Genomic DNA, 17463 nt, shown 5'->3' with positions numbered 1-17463 from the left:
CTGTGATCACAGTGAGACATGGAATACTCTGGCTATGCCAGAAATTTGTTTTAAGGTTCTTTGAATTAAAATTGAAGTAATATATATAAGACCAGTTAGCAACAATGGAAAGCAACGTGAATGAGCTTTCACAAAAAAAATTGATGTACAGCTTACATAGGCTAAAGTCATAAATGTGCAGCTGAATGAATTGTTCACATGTTGTATCCAAGTCACCACTACTCCTCGAGATATAGTACATTTCCAGCTCTCTCATGCCCTCTTCTGGTCAGTAACTCCCCTTATGATAACAAGGATAATCACTTATTTCTAATTCTTATTAAGCTAGAATAGTGGTTGGCACATAGAATGTGCTGAAAAATATTAGTTTAGTAAATGAATGATGTCGTAAGATCGTATATGCTTTAAGGGGTTCTTTGTACATTAGAATTATTAATCTTGTAGTTTTCCTTTTACAATTTTGCCTTTTTTCTTACAATTTTTATTTTTTCAAACGTTTAAAATGTTATTACATTTGGCCATTTTTCTATATTTGTTATGCATCCTCAAAGGTATTTCTTCAAGCGTTAGTATATACTTCATTTTTAATACCCCCCTCATAATTTGACCTAAAATATTTGTCTTATTTGATCTGCAATTTCGTTGTGGTCCTGAATTATTTTTTTTCCCAATTTTAAAGTAGACAATTTAAAGTTCAAGTAAATCAAGTATTGGCTTAGGACCATGTGCATGTACCTTAACCATATAACTTTTATTTTTCAGGTGTTATAGTTGATTTTATGTAGGTAATTTTTTTCTATTTAAAAAATTTAAGAGTTCTAGAACTACTTAGTTTATGGGCAGTCCTTAAGAAGCAGCAAAGTTATAATCTAGCTTACTTGAAAGATTTAAGATATAACCTGTTATAGGAAGGGCAGGATCATTGGCTCACAAATGAAATAAGAAATCATCAGGTTTAAATGATTCAGTGTGAATACTGGTACATCAGGGAAAGGGGTCACAGTGCCACCATAATTGATTTATTTGTAGACAGAACTAGACAAATTTGTCATTGTTGAGGAAAAGTTTGTATGTCTTGAATCTGATCTCTCAATAGGAAAAATCCGCACCGCTTTTTCCTCCCCAAAATAAAAAAAAAAATTGTGGTAAAACACACATGCCATAAAACTTATCATCTTATCCACTTTTAAGTGTACAATTCAGTGCAGTTAAGTACATTCATATTGTTGTGTAACCATCACCCCCATTCATCTCCTGAACTCTTTTTATTCTATAAAACTGAAATTGTATACCATTAAACAAAAACTCTCTATTTCCCCTTCTTTCAGCTCCTGGCAACCACCGTTCTACTTTGTCTCTTTGATTTTGACTACTCTAGGTACCTCATATAAATGAAATCATATAGTATGTGGTTTTTTTTGTGACTTGCTTATTTCACTTAGCATAATGTCCTCAGGGTCCATCCGTGTTGTAGCATGTGTCAGAATTTCCTTTGTTTTAAAGGGTAAATAATTTCCACTGTACTTGTATACCACATTTTGCTTATTCATTCATCTATCAATGAACATTTCTCCATGTTATCTATTGTAAATAATGTTGCTGTGAGCATGGGTGTACAAGGATCTGTTCAAGACTCTGCTTTCAGTTCTTTTGTGTATGTACCCAGAAGTGTGATTGCTGAATCACGTCATCTGTTTTTAATTTTTTGAAGAACCACCATGCTATTTTTCACAGTGCTCAAACTCTTTTACATTCATTATCAACGGTACACTGTGGTTCCAGTTTCTCCACATTTGCCTCGCACCACTTTTTAATAACTCGTTTTGGTAGGCAGAAACATTGTCTTATTATTCGCACTCCTTTATAGTCACAACAGGTTTGCATAATTAGGAATTCAGTTTTGGCTACTGTGAAAACCCAAGGTGTGTGTTTTGAACAGTTAAGGATATTATATTCACACTGTTAAGTGCTGATTTAGTGGGTGTGAGACAGATTTGAACCCCATTGTTGGATTCTTAAAGTACAAGAAATACTTTTAGGAAGAAAATAGCAGGTAAGTAAAGTGATGGAAAAAAATAATTTGCTCTTTCTATTTAACACATTATTCTTTTGAGAACTTTCTTGTTCTGGAGTAGAGGAACATCAAAATTTTACACACTGTAATTGCTTCTTTTCCACATTAGCTTATTGTGACTAAGAGAAGCAGCTACTGAATGGGCCCTCACCAGTTCTTTGTTTTTATTTCTTAAAATGGTCTAATTAAATAGTATGTTTAAATGTGAATTGTCAAACTCAAAGTACCCAGGGTTGGGTGAAATAGGGCTGATCTTACATTGACTTAATTTTTTTCTCTTCCATCCTTCCATTCACTCACACCTCCTGCCCCATCATCTTATTATCACTAACGTAACAGTCGTGCCATGTGTAGTGCTACTGGAAACACAGAAGAATATAGGAGTGGCTTGCTGCCTTAGGGCTCACGCATTCTCTCGCTTGGGATGTGTTTCTCTCCCTTCTTTAGCTAATTGCTGCTCATCCTTTAAGTCTCAGCTTAAAACATTAAAACATCACTTCCTATGAGAAGCTTCCCATGACCTCACGCAAAGGTCATGAATCATGTGTATTTTGTGTACTTTGGTTCTCCAGAGGGTAGCATAATGCTTGGCACACGTATCAGGCACTCATTAATTTGTGTAAACTGTCATCATGGATCTTTGGATCTAAATGGGAGAGGCAGATGTATAAACAAATATTTAGAAATACAGTGTGATCAGGTCTGCTAGAAGCACTTGGAGTGCACAGAGGAGGAAACAGCACTGCGCAGAGGAGAAATGGAGTCCATTTGCTCCTGTCTGGTCCTTTTTTAGAACTAATAGGATATTAGTACACATTTTTCAAGTTCATTCATTCATTTAAAAACATTTGGAATACCTGTTTATGACAAGAAGTTCATAACAAAACTTTCCAAAACAATTAAATGACTCATTCTTTTTTGTCTTGTAGCCTTTTGTTTCAAGTTGTTTTCTCAGATGTTTTATAGGACAGTGTGTGGGAGGCCAGTGAAAGGGAAAACTGTGATTCTTGTTTCTGGTCGTTTTTATTAAACTAATAAGCTCTTTGTATGTCATTTTGATTTCTTAGGTTCTTGAAGCCAAATGTTTGAAATTTACCATTGTCATCTATCTCAGCAACTATAACCTGTTTGTACTGTATATACAGTTGTAGAGCTGTTAATTACCATTCTTAAAACAATTTAAGTACCAGGTGATGGAATAATATAAATGAATGTATTAATAGATACTATTTATGCTTAATATTTGCCATTGATATTTGATTAAACTATTTTTATAATTAAAATTTCATCTATATTAGGTAATCAGCATAAAACATTTTCAAGACCTCACCTGAAATTTTAAAATTACAATTTTCTCCAGAAATATATTCTAGAGAGCATAAAAATGGTTATTTTATTAGTCTTTAAGCTTTAATTTTTTTTCCTGTTGCCTGCTTTTATGTTGTCACCTTATTCTTTCAATTCTGTGGTACAATTGAGTATGAGGAAGATCCAAGTTCTCTTTTCCTCAAGCTATTTAGCTGAGGTATAAGGTGATTGTGTTTAAAAAGTAGTTCTGCTTGTATCCGATGGATAGAATTAGGGTATCACCTCACTGTGATGTAAGAATGCTAAACTGTCACCGGTTAGGTTGGTGCAAAAATAATTGTGGTTTAAAAGGTTAAAAATAATTTCAAAAACCACAATTACTTTTGCACCAACCAACCTAATAATATATGATGGTGTATTAGATTTAGTGGGCCACTGCTTTTATCGGAAATTTAGAGTTCAAAACCTCTAAAAGGGCTTTTACCTCCTACTCCCCACCTACCTCTTATTTAAATTATTTTTGCCTTAGGATGATTAATTTTTTATTGTAAAGATAACACATTTATACATTTATACAATAAATATAGAGTTCAGTGTATTGTTAAAATTGTGTAGGCACTGACCAGGTCAAGAAATGGAACATTGATAGCATTCAGAAACCCCGTGTCCCATCCTCATCATTACCCCATCCATCCTCCTTAAAGAGAAACCATTATTTGGATTTCTGTGCCATTGATTAATTCGTCTTATTTTTTTAACCCTATGTAAATTGGATTATATATTATATATACTGTTATGTAAAACGTTTTGTGGAGAACAATCCATATAATGGTAGTTTTCTTTTGTTGTATTCCATTGTTTGAATTTATCAGTTGTTATATATCTTCTAAGTGTTGGTGAATATGCCCCCTCTAGATTTTGGCTATTAGGCATAATATTGCTGTGAATATTTTTTGTTTGTTTTCTTTGTTTATTATTTTGCTATGAATATTTTTGAATATATTACTTGGTGTAATTGTGAATGCATTTTTTCAAATATTGGTATATATGTACCTGAGAGTATAAATTGCTGTTATCTTTGGGGCTACGTATCTCCAACCTTAGAGGAAAGGGAAGGCCTAACTGTTTTTCCATAGGTTATACTAACTTACTCCCAAACATCAGTGTGTGAGTTTGTATTCTTTTATGTCTTACCAATACTTGGTATTGTCAATCTTCTTAATTCCAGTTATTCTTATGGGTAGTTGCATCTCTATGGTTTTAAAGCTCCATATCATATGTTTATTGGCCATTTGAGTATCTCCTTTTGTGAATATCTGTTCAAGTCTCTTCCTCATTTTTTCTATTGGGTTACATATGTTTGTCTTATTGATTTATAGGAATTCTTCATACTGGTCGGATTATGAGCCATTTATCTGTCACGTGTGTGGCAACTCTCTTGTACACTACCGCTTGCCTTTTCACTGGCTTTTTTTTTAAATTAGTTTCAGGTGCACAAGACAAAGTAATACTTAGATGTTTATCATTTATATCCCTCACCCTGTGTGGACCCCCCTACCCCATCCACTATCCACTATCCCTCTGACATCGCACCGAGCCATTACATTTCCATTCACTGGCTTTTGATGTCTTTTGATGAATAGAAGTTCCTTTTTATGTAGTTGATCAGTTTTTGTACTTTTGTTCTTTTGTACTTATGGCTAGTGTTTTGTATTTAAGAAATCCTTTTCTACCTTTAAAAACATTCAACATTTCACATTTGTCATTTTATTTGATTAGGCAGGTTTTTTCCTCTTTATAGTCTGGTAAGAGTTTTTATCATGAGTAGGTATGAACTGCATCATTCTTGTTCAGCATCTATTACAATGAACATGTGACTATATAGATTGATTTTTTTTTTTTGAACAGGTAAAATTAACTTGATTTTAATGGTGATCCTTTTTACGTATCACTAGATTTGGTTTTCATTGTTCTGTTTAGGATTTTGAGATCCATGTCTTGAGTCATAATTTTCCTGTCTTCAAATGTCTTTGTCTAGTTTTATATCAGGGTGACGTTGACCTTATAAAACTAATTGGATAATACTGCTTCATCTTTGCTTTTCTGGAAAAATTTGTATAAGATTTCTGTCCCTCCCCAACCCCCAGTGTTTGGATAAAATTCACTAGTGAAGTAACGCACAGTGAGACTTTTCTTTATTGGAAAGTTTCTTATAATGGATAGAATAGGACTATTCTGATTTTCTGTTTCTTCTTGTGGAACTTTCAATAAGCTGGATTTTTCTAGGAATTAATCTGTTGTAAATTTTCAAATTTATTGCTATAGAGTTATTTATAATTTCCTTTTAGGATACTTTTAATATTTGGAAGCTTTGTTGTGATATCTCCTTTATTAGTCATTGTTTATTTCTGCTGTCTTTTTTTCATTGCTTAATCTTACCTGGCATTTGTCTATTTTATTGTTTTCAAAGAACAAACCTTTGACTTTGTTGATTTTCTCTTGCATTTTTGTTTTGTCATTTATTTCTGCTCTTTCCTCCCTTTTACTTTTTTTTTTAGGTTTAATTTGCTTTTCTTTCTAGTTTTTTGAAATGAATGATGAGCTCTTTGATTTTAAACGTGCGTTTTATAGATATAAATTTTCTTTGCAAAGTTGTCCCACCTTTGGCTAAGTCTTCTTTATATGACTCCAGTAGTGTTTGATAGACTTTTTGCTTAGATATGAAAGTTTTTGGAATGCAAGATACTCTAGGCTCACCTTGTACGTTTGTTGTCTGAGACCCGGAATGTACCATTTCTCCAAGAAGCCCTGCTGTCTTTTAATGAGAAGTGATAGTTAGCGACCACAAATGGTGCTGGGGTCTGGTTGCTACTGAATTGATTGTTATTTCCCTGTGCTATTTTGCTATTTCTTTTAAAACACATAGAGGTATATATTTCACTTTGGAATGATTTTTTTTCTTCCCTTGAGGTTTCAAAGGGGAATTATGAATGTATAGTAACAGGGGTCTTAAGTATCTTTCTGTAGGTTGGCTTGATACCTTTAGGGAAACTTATATTACTTTAAGTGAGTTATAGTCTCTATCATAAATACTTTTTCTCTGTATCCAACTCTGTAAAATGTTCAGTAATTTATATATATGATAGAATCTTTCTGTAACCAAAGTTTATTTTCAAATTAGGAAATGATCTTTCTAATCTATTCCTTTTCCACACATTCTTTTTTAAAAAATATTATAAACTGCTGTGTAGTAATTTGAGATTGCGTTAGTTGTTCTTTCTTACTTTATTCTTTTGTAGCATTATGTATCTGTTTTGTTTATTACTGAGTCTAAAACCAAATAGATGAATCTCAAAAAAATGTAAACCTGAGTTCAAAATAGACTGCATAAGAAAGCCCTTCGATTGTAAATGTTTATAAAAGGTTCTGCATTAATTAATCCTAGTTAGGTTTATTTATATAATCTACTTCTGATAGTTAATTTGTATTTAATATAAAAGGAGGTTTGCAAGGGTTTTTGTGGTTTATGTAGGTGTGTGTGTGTGTGTGTGTGTGTGTGTGTGTGTGTCTGGTTTTCTCACTCTACCACCTCCAGAAGTCTGGGTTTAATATCCTTAAGTACTGCTGTAGGTAACATCATGTAGTTTGTACCTCTGTCATAAAGCTCGTTGCATTGTAGTATACTGGCCAGTATATTTTACTGTCTCAGCTAGGACAGGAATGAGATTTATTGTTCTCTATATTCAGAACCTAGAACAGTGTCTTTATATGACAAGGTGTAAGTAAATATTTGATAAATGTGTTTTGAGCCCTATGAAAGACATATAATTGATGGGGGAGCAACAGTATATATTAAGGTTTATAAACCATAAATTTTATGAATAATGAGTGTTAGTGCCTTGGCCCAGAGATAATGGGAAATGGAATTTGTTTTGTGCCTTGCCAGAGGTTTGGTAGAAGTGATTTCCTGTTTTTCACTGAACTTAGGCTAACACTATGTTACCTGATGTTTTTCCCCTGAGCAAAGTGCTGATGATACTGTTTGGATGGACTCGACCTAAGTAGTGTGTTTTTTATAAAGCAACAAATCAAGAAAATCTTTAGTACATTTTTCTTTGTGTTTTTTATTAGTAACCATTGCCACTTTAATGGATGATTGATACATACGTACATATATCTAACAATGCATCTATCTTAAATATTTAATGAATTTGCCTAATCTGAAGATGTAAAAGGTATTTGGGTGCCCTTCTAGTTCAGAATTTAAGTAATTTATTGAGATTTAATGTGTTGTCAAGTAATTATTAAATAAATGCTAACAGAGTAGAATGACTTTGTGAAATAGATATACATAGGCATAGTAGTGTGTATTTATGTAATGTTTATGAAATAAGGTGCTTTTTTTACAAGGGTTTTTTGGAAAGAGGTAGTGCTCTGGAACATGTAGGTATAGGAATGCATACATACCTACATGCTCCAGAGAAATCCAGATAAGTGGAGTCACCTAGGTTTTTTCCCCCTCTTTTCACCTTTATATCTTTAGGTCATTTACTATACCTTTCCCTCTTCAAAAAGTTGGTGTGATAAGTTCAGTCTGTTTCTTCTGTCTGTCTGTCTCCCTAATTGGATGTCTTCCTAATCCATCTCCCTCAGGTGGTACAGCTGCAGTGAGATAATAGCCCTTGCCCCTTGCCCAGCAGCGTCCAGATTTTTGCCGGCCTCCTGGTCTTCCAATATCATCAAGTCCTAATTGTTGTTATTTTTAGAATGGAGGGAACCTTAACATAATTCATAGGTGCCAAAATATTATCATACTCTAAGAAGCATACCAACCTATACTACAAATACTGTACTATTTTACGATAATTTTGTTGAAATACATTTGGATAGACAGACTGCTTTAATCAAGCAATCACTTAGGGTTTGTTTTTTTCCAAAGTGCTTATGAATATTTAGAATTTGATAGGATGACCACATCCCCTGCTACTATTCTGGCACAAATCATCATTGTTTCTTGTTTGGATTATAACAATAACTATATAATTTTTGTATCATCTGCTTTTTTGGGTTGTTATTTATTCGTATAGGAAACTGAGCTGACAGTATTAATTAATTGCAACAAATGTTTATTAAATGTCTACCATAAACTAGTGCTAGGTAGACCAATAAAACATAATCTCTGTCCTTGAAGAGAATTGGATCATGAGAACAAATAATTATAATGCACTGTAATAAATATAGTGAGGAAGTGCACATAAGGCTCATAAGTCGGAAGTCAACTTAGTTTGGGCTAATCGTATTGATTATATCAGAGAAACCTAATGCCAGCCCTCCAAAGCACAATTAAAAAAGTATTTTCAGCAGCATTGACACGTCAGTGCAGCCTTTTATGCTTGCAGAAAAAAAGGAATGTTTTTGGAACTCCAAGAAATGACTAGGGGGTCTTCTGATGTATTGGCTTTTGTTTTGTTAGCTGTTTTAAGGAAGAATTATTAAGGATGTTATTAGAGATTTCGGAATATGTACGATTACTATAGGAGTTCAGCTTTTGTTTAAGGTTCTGTTTAAAAGTTCAGAAGAAAGACTTGTAATGAAGACGTACTTGTCTAATACTTTTCAAAATAAACATAATATAAAAGTAATACATGTTCATTGTAAAAATTGAAAAATAAAGAAACACGAAGACTGTTTATATATAACATCCTATCATTTGCTTTTTCTACGTAATGTGTTGTGGCCTTCTTTCTAGTTTAGTGTATATAGATCTACCTCCTTAAAAAAAATGTTGCAGCGTGGTATTTTGTTTATATCTGTAATATAATTTAAGCAAGTTCCTAATGATGGATATTGAGGTTGTTTCTAGTTTCCATCACATCTATTACTTTGTTGGATGTGTTTATTTATATATCTTTATGTATTTGTACATGTATGGGATAACTCCTAGCCTAGAAAATGCTGGATGAAAGCATATGTATTTTAAATTGTCCTCCGAAAAATTATGATTTATATTCTTATCACAAAAATGTATGAGAATATCTGTTTCCTACATTCTCACCAGTGTTAGCACACTTCTTACTTTTTGTCAGTGTAATAATAAAAAAAAATAATCTAATTCTATTTCATTAATTAAAAACAGACTTAAGCATCTTTTCAAATTTTGCACAGTGTCATGCCTTTAATCTTGTTCTTACTATTTCTCTTCACTTGGAATATTTTCTTCTTTCATTTTTTTCTGAACTTTTATCATTCCTCAGGCCATTTCAACCCTGTTCTCTCTTATTGATTTCCCAGTAACCTTAGCCTAAAATGATTTCTCCCTCCTAATCTACTTAATGCTTTATTTTCCACTTATCACAATTTTATACCAGTCCTAATACATATGATTTTCTTCTTCTAGGATTTCCAGATTTACAGAATGACTAAACATTAACGGAAAGAGAAGCTTAAACCTATCTTCTTTCACTATGGAGGCCGGTTTGGCAGATGGAGAACCTGACCGAACTTTGGTGAGTGGTTCAAATACAGCATAATAAGGTACTATCATCTACAGCTATAAAGTGTATGATGTAAACCATGATTTTATTTTAAAAATGTATTTAAAACAAACTTTAAAAAAGAATTTTATGCTGCTGTGGGCTAGTTACCATGTGGTGCCATGAGCGACTGGCAGCCAGCGAGAGCTGCCCTGAGCTGCTGTGAGCGGCCGACCGACAACCACCGACCGACTGCCTCAGCCCCCAGGAGCACAAGGCTCATAATACCAGCGTGGGCCAGGGAGCTGTGTCCTACACAACTGGACTGAGAAACACAGCTTGAACGGGGCGGGGGCGGGAGGCGGGGCAGAAGAAGGGGAAAAAAAGTATTTTAAATAATACCTAACTCCTCAGATATGAAAATTACAGATGGTTTAAAGTCGATTGGAGCATAACCTAGTTTTCTGATATTTTTACTCCATCTCCTCCTCTTCCCACACCTTCCCAGACATAGTGTGAGACATACTGATGCGATAGTTTGTGTTTATTTTTCCGAAAAAACTTTTTGTCTTAGTAAAATCAGGAGGATGTTAAGGAAATTAAATGTCTCCAAATCTCAAATCATGTGCAGTTATGAGCAGGTGGGGGGGATGAAACAGTTAAAATAATTAGGAATTGAGAGCAGTTACCACATATAGTCTGTCTATAAAAGTATAAAGATGTAATAAACATTCCTGCCTTTTGATTGGGTAGATTAAATGATGATGTGTTAACCAAAAAAATTTTGTTCCATGATAATTTCACTTTTTGCATTTTGAGAGATTCCATTAACTATTTGAGTTATACACTCTTTATTAGGAATATTTCTGTTACCTAAAGTAAGGGTATTACTGTGTAAAATGTAGTCAGCTGGTAGTTCTATGATTTGTTATGTAGAAGATTCTTTGACAAATTTATGTTGTTGGAATAACGTGGAGGCCAACTTTCTATCTTTCATATTGCTATGAAGTTGGGAGTCACTATTATATTGAGGTGGTTGTAAATTTTAACTTGAATGTCCTTTGTTCAGGCTCAGATGTAGGAACAGTCTAATGATTGATAGCAAACTATCATTTTGCTTACCTGCATAACTTGGTCCCAAGCTTTCCTGAATTTCTGGATCAAATTTCTTTAGTTTCTTAAATGGAAAAAAAAAAGTTAAACTTTAAAATGATAACTTGTTAATACAGAATAAAATTGACATGGAAATCACTTGATTTGTGAAGGTTATTCTCATGGTGATTATAAATGGAAAACTGATAATAGGTTATTTTCACTATAAATTCAGGGAAAATGTTAAAACCTTGTCTTAGAACATGATATTTATTTTTCCATAAATACCTTCTTATTTAACACTAATGGACTATGTTAAGTTCTTTTAGCTGAAATATTGATAATAAAAATGCCAATAATAACAATAATTGCTATTTGCTAAATGTATACTTAGTCAGACTATCCTCATAAGAGCCACTAAAGGTAGATGTTTGTTTATCCTCACTTTTATAGGTAGGGAAATAGACTCAGGAAGGTTAACTATCTTCTCTAAGAGCTCACAGCTTAAGTGGTGGAACTGAGGTTTCTCTGTCTCTGAATACTTTACCACTAAGGTGTTGACTCCGTACCTGTCTTTCTGAATAGAATTGCTTAAAATTTGTTACCTTTTGAAATAAAGATCTATGTAGATATCTAAGTAGATATTTATTTTATCTACTTTTATTTATTCTGATAAATTCCATACCAGAATACATGTACTGTATTAATAAAGTCTTAATCATTTTTTATCAAAATTCTGTTAATATGGAGAGCTGGAGCAAATTATTTAAAAAACAGTGAGAGCAATTATTTTTCTTCTTGATCATTAAGTTTCTTCTATGACATAGCTCATTTTAAAGAGAATACCAATAATTTCAATGTAAACTGAAATATTCTGTATTTGAAACTGATCTGGAGGTCCAGTTTTGAGTTACTTATTTATAAAATACCACCTTTGAACTGCATAGCCTAAACTAGTTATCGTTTAGATTTAGGGGAAGTGGGATAAGAACATGAGCTCTGTGGACATTTAACTATGTGTTAAAATCTGAGCCCTGTCACTTAGTTGTATGACCTGGGTAATTAATTAAATTCTCCAGGTTTCCAGTTTCCTCATCAATTGAATAAAGATAATAGTAATATGTACCTCCCAGAGTTGTTTTGAGTTTTAATTGAGATAATATACTGTGTTTCCCCGAAAATAAGACCTACCCTGAAAGTAAGCCCCAGTTAAGATTGTCAGCCAGACGCATTTAGTACGTTATGACGATGTTCCAGAAGAAGATGACATGACTGTATTTGAATAAATGTAGATTTGTTTGTTGTTGTACATGAAAAAATAAGACATCCCCTGAAAATACGCCCTAAAGTGTCTTTTGGAGCAAAAATTAATGTAAAACTCGGTCTTATTTTCGGGGAAATACGGTGATAATAAAGTGCCTATTAAAAGCTACGCACATTGTAAACAGCCAATAAATAAAAGCTACTATTGTTGTTATTAATACAAGTATTAATATTGAAACTTTTCTTTAAAAAGATAAATTAAAAGAAAAAAAAAGATAAATAATTAGAAGGCAGGAGAGGCAATAAAACATTGGAAAAAGCCCTAGGCTGTTCAGTCTTTGTGTTTTGTGTTTTTGTTGTATGTTGTGTTGTGTGTTTGTTGTGTGTTTTCTGCTTTGTGTTCCATCGTGCTGTGTTCTGTTTGTGTTGTGTTTTTGTTTTGTGCCGTCGTATTGTGTTGTGTGTTGTGTTGTTATGAGTTGTGTGTTATGTTGTATTTTTTGTTTTGTGTTGTATGTTTATTTCTGTGTGTGATATGTTGTGTGTTACATTTTGTGTGGTGTTGTGTTCTTATCTGTTGTGTGTTGTTATGTTGTGTGTTGTGTGTTATGTGTACTATTGTGTTTTGTGTTGTGTATTCAGTGTGTTGTGATGTCATTTGTGTTGTATTGTTTGTGTGTTGTGTTTTGTGTGTGCTGTGTCTATCGTGTGTTGTGGCTGTGTTGTGTTTTTTTATGTGTGTTGTGTGTTCTGTTGTGTTGTGTGTTATTGTGTGTTGGTGTTGCCTTTACACTTTCTCTGATTCTCTGTTTTTCTACCTAAAATATTGAGGCAAACATTCTATTTCAATAAAAAAAAATATATAGGCAAGAATATTCATCCTGCCCACTTGATGGGGACAGAATGATCTAGTGAAACCAGAAAGTTCTTTGACTGTATAAAGCAGTATGTCAGTATGAGGTGGTAAAGTTTTCAAAAATCTGATTTCAGGCACTAGTTTTAAATATATTACTAGTAAACTTTTTTTGAATGCAGCCTTTGTAGAGTGTACTGTTACTGTGACAGGTGAAGGAGATACTGAGAGAAACACAGTGCAGTCTGTCTGAATTACGTTATTTTGGGGAAGATTAAATAGAGGGATGGGCAGTTAAGGTAATAACAGCATTTAGTTAAGTGTTAGATAAGGGACACAAACAAAGCATAGTTCACAAGTTGTGAAAATTGGACGGTGGTACACTGGGGTAGTCAGAAGCTTTCTTAAGAGAACATAAACTGTGAATAGCACGGGTAATAGGATTGAAAATGAACAGGAAGAGTACCTTGGAAGAGAGGATAGCAAGAAGCAAGACTAAATGGAGAATTCCTCAAAGTTTATTCAGGGAAAAATGAGTAGAAAAATTGATTAAGGTGAATTGGAAGGGAGTAGTGTTTACAGGAATACTGATTGACGTGGTAGAGACCAAATTTATGGGAAACTTTTGAATGGCTCTCTAGGCAATGGTGTGTCATTGAATACTTTTATGGAGTTGGATAAGATGAATCAGGAAGGGGGCTATAAAATGGTTTGGAGGAGTGAGAGATAAAGATATTAATCAGGATACTGTTATAGTAGTCTTGGCATGAAGTTGTGAAAGCTTGGATTCAGTCTGACTTTAGCGTCCATTTAATTTTCTTCTTCCTCATGAGATTACTTTTTCCATTTTTTAAAAATTCATTTGCTCATTCTTCATTCCAACTGCCTATAATTCTATTTTTGTGGTAACATTGTCTTAGGTATAAATACCAAAAAATATGGATTGAATCCTCTATATGTGGTACTAATACACTTCAGGACACAAGGGTACATTGAATATATAGCTTAAAATATTTTGTGAAAGTCCAAAGTTTATATCAGTTTAGAAATTAACCACTAAGAAATGTCTTCCTGAAGGGCCTAGAGATGATCCAACTTCTTGAAACTTTGATTTTTACATACTTACTAAGGTAAGTTTTCCATGATTACTGTGATTTGGTGCTCATAAAACATTAGTATGTTATTAGAATTTATTGAAAGCTTTAAATCATATTTTAAGAAGTATGACTACTATATTTACCATTGGGCAACATTGTACAGCTATATATGGGCATGCAAACTAATGGAATTGCCCCAATTTTGGGTAACATCAAGTATTATTTTGAGTGAGTCACAGTTTTAAGATATTGCTACTTTTTTTATAAATGCTGTTAGTTTAGTTTCATCATTATCATTATTGATTTAGTATATTGTGTGTTGTTAGTCATAGTATATTTGTAATGACAGTATTTTTGGTGTACAGTTTCTCAATAACTGAACTGTAAGACATTTATGCATTCAAGCCAATTATAAACTATCTATATGTTAATTACCAGTCTTCCTCAAGTATTGTTGTTACAGTGGCATTTGTGTTTTTTAATTAGAATTCTTCTTCCTCCACCCTCCAGAAAGTGAGAATGAGGGAAAGGAAGGGTTGTGAAGTTTCTTTTCTCATCTATAATAAGTTGGAGGGCCTCCAAATTTGGTACATATTCTCTTTTATTATCTGAGTATACTTTGAGACCTGCCTTTTAAGTATTTCGCTAATGCTTAAGTACATCAGGATTACCTTGGCAGAGGCCTGTTTGCTTTTCTTCTCGTTTAACAATGATCATGCTATCAACAGAGCCTTCTGCAAACTTCTCAGTCCTGTGGCTGCCTTTCCCTTTAGTCTTTGTGGGGAACTTAAAGATTATTTAGTCTGATGGTCTGCCTGAGGTAAGAATTCTATCTACAGTATTCCCCAACAACTGGTCGTCTACCCTCGGCATGAACACAAATAGTTGTAGCTAACTCAGTTTTCTCTAAAGGCAGCTGAAATCATTGTACTTGTACTGAAATAGATTTCTGTTAAATTTCACCATTAGTCATTATGCTAGTTTCCTATTGCTTCTGTAACAAGTTACCACATGTTTTGTCCTTAAAATAACACAAATTTTATTATCTTTCAGTTCCAGATACCAGAAATCTAAAAGCAACGTGTGTGTTCCTTCTGCAGGCTTTGAGGGGAGAATCCATTTCCTTTCTTTTATCAGTGTCTAGACCTTGCATTCATTCATTGTCTCATGGCCCCTTCCTCCCATTACTTCAACCTCTGGCTTTTGTTGTCACATCTCATACTACTACTTGCTTTGACCTTCTTGCCTACCTCTTATGAGGACCCTTGTGATTATGTTGGGTCCACTCACAGAATCCAGGATAACTGCCCTATCTCAAGATCCTTAACTGAATCACACCTTCAGAATCCCTTGTATCATGTAAAGTAACACTCACAGGTTCCAGAGATTGACATGTGGGCTTCTGTGGGAGGCTGTTATTCTGCCTACCGCAGTCATAGTACTAACCTCTGCTGCATCCCAGTCTAGTGGAGTGGGTCCTACTGCTGGATAACCCAGGGTGTGGTTGGGTGGGGCATCTCTCCAGGGGAGTTACCAATTAGAAGTGAGGTCCTCAATTATGTAAGTCTTAGGTTGCAGAGATCTTCTTATGTAAAATAATAAAATAACTAGAAATTTCAGTCACCGATTTATTACCTATGTACTCATTCTCTTTATATTAAAATAGCTTCATCTTCCCAAAAGCTACTAACTGTAGCGGTTTATATTAACCACACATTCAAGAATGTTAATAGAAGTTACCTTTCTTAAACTTTTTATTATGAAAAATTTTAAATATGTTCAAAGAAAAGATGGATTAGTATAATGAATCCTCATGTACCCATCTTCACCAATTAGCAACTTAGGTTAGTCTTGTTTTATTTGTACTCCCACTTTCCGACCCCATATATTTTGGAGCAAATCCCAGCTCTGTCTTTTTTTTCACTAGTATTTCAGTATATATCTCTAAAATATAAACTTTTCTTTAAAACTTTAACCGTAAATACCATGGTACATCCTAAAAATCAGTAATTCTTTAATATAATAAAATAGCTAGCCAATGCTTAAACGTGCCTGATTGCCTCATACATATTCTTTTTTATAGTCCTTGTGTTGGGACTTGGTTGATAAGTCACTTAAGTCTTTTTTTGGTGGGTGGTGGTATTGGGGAACAGTGTGTTTCTCTAGGGCCCGTTAGCTCCAAGTAGTTGTCCTTCAATCTAGTTGTGGAGGGCGCAGCTCAGCTCCAAGTCCTGTCGCCTTTTTCAATCTTAGTTGCAAGGGGTGCAGCCCACCATCCCATGAGGGAATCGAACTGGCAACCCTGTTGTTGAGAGCTCAGGCTCTAACCAACTGAGCCATCCAGCCACTTCACTTAAGTCTTTTTTAATCTTTTCAGTCTCCCACCATCTGTTCGTAATTTTCAGTTTTTAAATTTTCTTTTCAGTGTATTGAAGAAATAAGGTAGTTTGTCCTGTAGAGTTTCCCACAATCTAGATTTTTCCCCTGGCAATTGTTTAATGTATTCTTCAGTCACTTATATGTCTTGCAAATTGGTCATTAGAATTAGAGGCTTGCTTGGATTCAGGTTCAGTTTTTCTTTTTTTGACAATAATACTTCATTGATGATGTTGTGTAATACTCTCAGGAGGCATATAAGTAGTCTGATTTTCTCTCTTTTTGTGACTACTGCCTAGATCTATTAATTCAAGAGGGGTATAAATTAACATCCTAACTGGCTTAGAAAAATGGGGGCTGGGGAGAATGACTATGACCTTAAACCAAGTCAACCAACCAACCTGCGGTTTATTAGGTGTTTGTCTTCTAGACTATTAATCGTTCTGCCATTCTAGAACTTTATTGAACCTTATTCTAAAGGGAGACTTTTTAAAAAAAGCATAAAACAATTTGATAGTATACTTCATGCTACATTAATTTCTGACTGTTACAAATTATTAGTACTTAGATGTTTGTAATGTTTGAGTTACCATAGTGGGAAAATAAAACTCAGTGTTTCCTATTGTATGGGTACGTAGATTCTATCTTACTATATCTTCATTTTTTTTTTTTCTTTTGGATTTGCTAGAGGTGTTTGTTCTTATTAGAGGCTTGAATAACATAGTGTAAAAAGTTTGCTGGTATATGATGGACTGTTTAATAAATTTAGGGAGCCAGGTTGAAGAGAGTTAATTTTGAAAAAGTAAAAGAAATAGCCAGTCGTCTACACAGTACATCAGCAGAATTGCAAGCCAGAAATCTTTAGTCTTCTGTGTTTCCATTATGCTTGACAATCTTCTCAAATAGTGTTCTCAGAACTATGGACGC

The 17463-nt window shown here is 33.8% G+C and overlaps 1 protein-coding gene across 5 annotated transcripts in view; it reads left to right on the top strand.

Annotated features, from left to right (window-relative positions):
• OSBPL8 (oxysterol binding protein like 8) overlaps positions 1 to 17463 on the top strand; it is a 152624-nt gene that overhangs the window by 33585 nt on the left and 101576 nt on the right. For all 5 annotated transcript variants that reach the window (XM_081060110.1, XM_081060108.1, XM_081060106.1 and 2 more), the window contains one exon: positions 9780 to 9888. Coding sequence is in view for 3 of the 5 variants with exons in the window: in XM_081060108.1 (XP_080916234.1) it covers positions 9847 to 9888 (42 nt within the window). In the remaining 2 variants the exon portion in view is untranslated. The remainder of the gene's footprint in view (positions 1 to 9779; positions 9889 to 17463) is intronic.

This window comes from Rhinolophus hipposideros (genome assembly GCF_964194185.1).
Source record: "Rhinolophus hipposideros genome assembly, chromosome: 9".
Classification (NCBI taxonomy): domain Eukaryota; kingdom Metazoa; phylum Chordata; class Mammalia; order Chiroptera; family Rhinolophidae; genus Rhinolophus; species Rhinolophus hipposideros.
This window is presented reverse-complemented; position numbering and strand designations above follow the sequence as displayed.